Here is a 6000-nt window from a genome sequence, read left to right on the forward strand (position 1 = left end):
AAAAAAGTGTTTTTAGAATAATTTTATTGGGCGGCACGGTGGCGCAGCAGGTAGTGTCGCAGTCACACAGCTCCAGGGACCTGGAGGTTGTGGGTTCAATTCCCGCTCCGGGTGACTGTCTGTGAGGAGTTGGTGTGTTCTCCCCGTGTCCGCGTGGGTTTCCTCCGGGTGCTCCGGTTTTCACCCACAGTCCAAAAACACACGTTGGTAGATGGATTGGCGACTCTAAAGTGTCTGTAGGTGTGAGTGAATGTGTGTGTGTCTGTGTTGCCCTGTGAAGGACTGGCGCCCCCTCCAGGGTGTATTCCTGCCTTGTGCTCAATGATTCCAGGTAGGCTCTGGACCCCCGCGGCCCTGAATTGGATAAGCGGTTACAGATAATGAATGAATGTATAATCGCCATTGCAAAAATACCCAAGCATATCGCGATATTATTTGAAATATCGCCCACCCATAATGGCCACACACTGACATTGTCCAACCATTTATACACACATAAAAAATAATAATAAATAAATAACAATAATTCAAATATATAAAAGCAGGTTTTACCTGATTTCTCTGCCGACCCATGAGCAGCACACACAATACGTAGAGCACTTCCACTTTGTACATGATCTCATGCACTATCTTCATGGACTGAGGCAAAGTATGCCTAAGAGGGCTTGAGGAAAGTGAGCCTTCATCAGATGACTCTGAACACCAGGAACATTAGGAGAGAAGAAAGAGATTAGTGTGAGTGCACAGTATAAGACATGCAGAAATAAATATACTAAGGAGGATAAATTCTAAAAAGTACAATTCTTATAGTGAAGAACCATGAGAGCCTGAACTCAGCTCTGAAATTGCAGTAAAACTTCCTGGTAATGTGTTTATTCCAAAGATAGAACCATGTATAGGCTACTAGAGCTCATTAAAGGCTACCCCACACGAGTCAGAGACAGTAGCTGATCTGTTGCTGCATAGTTTGTGTCGGTCGTCCTCTAGACCTAAATCAGCTTTCCCAAGACGCTGTTAAATTAACATTTTGGGTGGTGAATTATTCTCGGTACAGGAGTGATTTAAAAATATATATATTGCAATATTAAGAAATGCCGGAAATTTCTCCAGAAGTCAATGGTCCATCATGCTATGATATTAATAATAACAACATTTCCCCCTAATAATGGATTATCTTATCTTTCTAAATATGAGTTTTTCATGTGTGAATGAAGAAAAGAGTGTCTAGAAGGAATACAGGAGATTAAAGACTGATATTTATGTACTCATGGATAAAACAAAGCAATAAAAAAAAGCTTCAATAAAACAATAGTGAATTAACATGACTGACAATGGTTTATTTAAATTTTTTTCCACAACCGAAACAATTAAAACAATAATGCACAAATAAAAATGCAGCTATACACGGCAGAGCTCTGTGTCACTCAACCAGCAACAAACTGGAAACTGTGTATCCAAGACTGGAGTAAATTAATGATATAGGGCTGATATAATCAGCCTCTGGTCAATATGTCATGGAAAATGAGAACAGTGTGAACATTACATTTGGGTCAAGCAGAAAAAATTTTAACAGTTATTTAAATCAAAAAGCAAATGTGGTCTTAGCCATGTGGTCTAAATGAATTTTCAAACTGTGAAAACAACACATCTGTAGTACTGTGGCCTTCCAGAACAAGAAAGAAATTTAAATACCATGCTTGAAATGTTTCTGCCTGTCAATGTGGTCTCTCTCTCTCACCTGTACTACTCTGCTCAGCCTCCTCAATTGCCATTTGCATAAGAGCATCCAGCACCAATGCATTGTCCAGCCAGCTATGCCAGTCCTCCAGCTCCTGTAGCAGGGCTGATGTGCCAGATGCCTCAGATACCTTCCGTGTGGCCAGCTTACACAGTCGCTCAATAAAGCCAGGGATATTCAGCAGCGCCACTGGAGAAAGAGCAAAGAGTTTGTTATTCACCTCAACAGAAAAAGTTTCACTAAGTTTTGTTTTTAAAATATTACACAAAATTTACCCAACTATAAGTAGGACGAAAAGTTACACAGATTGCAGTAAAACAGAATAATGCATGTACATTCAAGCAAACAAAGCAGTCTGACCCTGACCTTGGTTGCTCTCGGCACGTGATGGAGACGCGTTGATCTTTTGCTGAGCGTTGCGGGCCAGGAGTGTGTGCTTGTCATCCACTCCCATATCTGGCTCTGATATGGTGACAGACAGGATACGACAGAAGTTGGCCAGCTGCTGCTGGTTGAAACTCTGGACTAGACTGGCCAGGTTAGGAATGTCCTCCAGTCGGATCACCTCCTGAAAAGACAAAATGTTACATTAATGTCTGAAGTATTTATAATTTTACTTTGGCTAGAACACATTACCCGTAAAGTACCATAATACAAAGTACAGTTACAGAAATGGACCCAGAATACAACTAAAAATGTCAACTAAAAAATAAAAATACAAAAGAACAGATTTTACCTTCCTAACTCCCATTATGTCTTCAATAAGTGTTGCAGTCTGTAGGAAAGTCTTCTTGTTTGACATAAGAGTAAATAGGAACATGACAAAATCATCCCTTGCTGCAAGGCTCTTTGTAACGCCTTCTGTCTGCAAGAGAAAAAGAAACACTCTGTTTACATTAACAGAACAGAAATTCAAACTTGTGAATTAAGCTTATAATCCTCATTAACTGGCCAGAACAAAAAAAAAACCTTACACATATGCAGCAGTTGTAAAGAACACTTAAGCAGTCCTTGATAAGGTCATCACTCACTGCAAATGGGGGGGAGAGAGAGAGGGAGGAAAAAAAAAAAACTTCATAAACATTTCTCTCTCAATTGTCTGTAAGTATATAATTTATTTATGCAAGAAAAATACTACATAACATCATTCTGACATAAACTTGATTTAGTACTTACTTATGGGTACATCCCCTTGTATTGAGAGAGTGGGCCGCATCAAAATCTCTACAAACAACTGGGGAGGGGAAAAACAAATGGTTGGGGAAGAGGGAAAAAAACAAAAACACATTTCACACTGAGATCACAGGAGTGTACATATGCCAATCCATCAATATTAAGACAAGGCTTAACCCCAAGGCTTAGGGGTTGCTGAAGTTCTTGGACTCTCTGTAACATTTAAAAAGTTCCATTTTAAAAATCTTAAAACACATTCAGAGTTACTAAAATAATTACAGTGAAATTTCACTAGACAACACTTACATGAACTCCTCCAAAAAGGTCAAAGGTGTAAGTGTTAGGTGATACAGACTCCTGCGGTGTCTTCCGGTCTTCTGTGACAAAGGACATTGCCTCCATGGAGAGCAATGATGACAGCTCCTGCATTAAGAGAAAGAACTCTAACTTTCAAATGCTGTATAATTGTAATTATTCATCATTATTATTTAAATCAAAGACTTAAATAGAAACCTTACACAAATAATTAATTTAAGGCAACAGTAAACAAAGTACATAAGATACCTTAACCACATTGTGTGTCTTGGAAAGGTCACTGTTTATATGACTGCTTTCATGCAATCTCCTCAGCAACAGGGGGATTCCCTGCCATCGAGCTTTTTTATCTCTCTCCTCAAGCAGGTCCACTGGGATCTAGCAGGCAGTCCACATGGAAGAAATTCAAGTAAACAAGTAATTAAATTTAAAAAATGTCAGACAAACACTGCATACAATCCATACAAGCTGAATCATTTCACACAGCATGGGTAACATACAGTCAATTCAAATGAGGATAGAGAAAGTTAATCTGTTTTTGTGATGTGAACTTCAATTCTTTCACATCTGTAGGGGATATTCTTAGTGATCATACTCAGTTCGCAGTTCTATTGTATTGCTTTTACACATTTCTCATTTGGGAATAAACCATGTTCATTTCACCAAACCAGAAGTCACCGACCTAAGCTCAAGTGCGCCTATGAGCGAAGAAAGGGAGAGGGGAGGAGAGTTGTTTTTTTTTTTGTAAACAATATTCACTATAAATAGCCATTTCTCCTTATTGTCTGGTCTATGTAAATAAACGCAAGAGTCAGAACAAACAGAACAATGAAACATGAGCAGTGAGCGGAAAAGTAAGATCAATGCGGAAAAGTAAGATCAACGCAAGGAAACTCTTGAAATGATGTAAAAGCCTCTAGTGTGTATGCAATGCTTGGAAACACCTTTCCACTCATTCAAATAATATTTTTTCCAGTTCCTTGTTCCTTGCTCCAGCTGAAGGATTTTTTGGAACATTGATGCTGGTGGGACCCACTTAACAACTGAAAGGTTTAGTTTTTTTGGTGAAACTCTCACTCAGGTTTCATTGTAAGCACACATTCATTTTTCAAAAGTCTACTTTACACCTTGCTTTGCTTTATCAACCCTGTACACTGTATAAGGAACAGAAGTCTGCATAAGAGTCAATGGCTTTTTATGGTGTTGATTGAATTTTCAGTAAATTTTGTATTTTGACAAGAAAACATACTTGTGTGTGTGTGTGTGTGTAAATATGTTTTGTACGACACCTGACTTTTCTATGCAATTTGACAAATCTAAGAATGTTTTTGTGATTTAAGAAAGAGCAAGTCATTGTTTCAAAATCATAAGCCAGAATATTGACATATTTTCTAATTTTTATGAAATACTGAATCATTGTTATAATATTATGAGACATTATTGCCAAAAAATGAATATAGGACTATACATAATGGAGGAAAAGTAGAGAAAACTGACTTCAATTACTGTAGTGTTTCCTGGTTTGGATATTGTGAAAAATGTGAGACAACTCTTATAATATACTTTTTATACCCATGAAACCCATATACTACAGAAACCAGGTGTAAGTGAAGGAGAGACTAGGAACTATCAGGGAACCAAGGAGTGGTGTTAGATAACCAGCTAAAAACAGTAACGTTATCTAACGTTTATCTTTAGCAAGCAATTAATTTTTTTTCTGTATTTAGAACATGGTTTACTCAATTCCCAGAATATATAAATATACAGATGAACTCAATATGAACGCGCTGCCTGGTTCCACTCAGGAAAGGATTCAAAACAACACAGCAAAAATACACCGTGGTTGCTAGCTAGCTAGTTAGCTCGGGTATCGACCTGACAGCCGAGCTAGAGACACTTGTGATGTTACATGAGACTGCAAATGTTACACAGAACCTGCAAATACACGATTCGCTTTATTTTAAACTTTTGTGAGGCAGAAGTGTAAGTACGGAGGAACGGGAAATTCGCGTAAGCACCAAACTCCAGAGTCGAGGCTGCTGAGGCCTGCTGACCTGTAAACTGACAAACAGTAACAAAACACTTGAAATATTCACTGAAATCTTACCTGAGTGCCTCGGGTCATGCCCAAGCCTGTTATTTGCCCATATTTGATCCTACTTAATATGTTTTTGCCTCGGTTTCTTCGCCTTGTTTGAGTTCGACACAGTCGCTGCCCGTTAGCCGCCATTGTTTTTCCTCTGACGTCGCCGAGCTTTTCTGTTTCTTCATAAGGTTTCATCCGCTTCGCCCACGACGAGAGGATTACCGTCGCCTGCTGGATCGGAGAGTCTGTAAACATTAATGATTAAAAAAAAAGAAATAATCTGATTTGTGTTGGCCCAGATGTCTTCATTTACTCACGTTATTATAGGTAAATAAAAACACACCCACTTCTCCCTCTCACAATGAGAAAATTACAGTCAGAGTCATTGTTAGTGAAGCTCCCAGCACTATACTTAGCTATAATTGAAAATATTGGTACTGTTTCAATATTTCACTCAAGTAAAAATTGAAATGGTTATGTTTTTTTAAAGGTTTAATTCCAAACTTATATGTATGGCATTGCTCTCAGTTTTTAACATGTTAATCATTTTACAGTGGTTGGCTAATTCAATGTTAGGAGTCTGGGACAGTGTTCTCCCTGTGTCCGCGTGGGTTTCCTCCGGGTGCTCCGGTTTCCTCCCACAGTCCAAAAAAAACACACGTTGCAGGTGGATTGGCGACTCAAAAGT

At 38.6% G+C, this 6000-nt stretch overlaps 1 protein-coding gene across 1 annotated transcript in view; it reads right to left on the reverse strand.

Moving 5' to 3' along the window:
- The window catches only part of trpc4apb (transient receptor potential cation channel, subfamily C, member 4 associated protein b), a 12024-nt gene extending 6488 nt beyond the window's left edge, over positions 1-5536 (reverse strand). Inside the window, exons 1-9 of the mRNA XM_066671115.1 lie at positions 5334-5536; positions 3476-3604; positions 3218-3334; positions 2915-2972; positions 2713-2768; positions 2475-2603; positions 2105-2306; positions 1739-1927; positions 553-695 (exon numbers count right to left, since the gene is read on the reverse strand). Coding sequence (XP_066527212.1) covers positions 553-695; positions 1739-1927; positions 2105-2306; positions 2475-2603; positions 2713-2768; positions 2915-2972; positions 3218-3334; positions 3476-3604; positions 5334-5507 — 1197 coding nt within the window. The 5' untranslated portion in view covers positions 5508-5536. The remainder of the gene's footprint in view (positions 1-552; positions 696-1738; positions 1928-2104; positions 2307-2474; positions 2604-2712; positions 2769-2914; positions 2973-3217; positions 3335-3475; positions 3605-5333) is intronic.
- Between the last annotated feature and the right edge of the window lie 464 nt (positions 5537-6000).

The sequence above is a fragment of the Hoplias malabaricus genome, chromosome 5 (genome assembly GCF_029633855.1).
Source record: "Hoplias malabaricus isolate fHopMal1 chromosome 5, fHopMal1.hap1, whole genome shotgun sequence".
Taxonomy (NCBI): domain Eukaryota; kingdom Metazoa; phylum Chordata; class Actinopteri; order Characiformes; family Erythrinidae; genus Hoplias; species Hoplias malabaricus.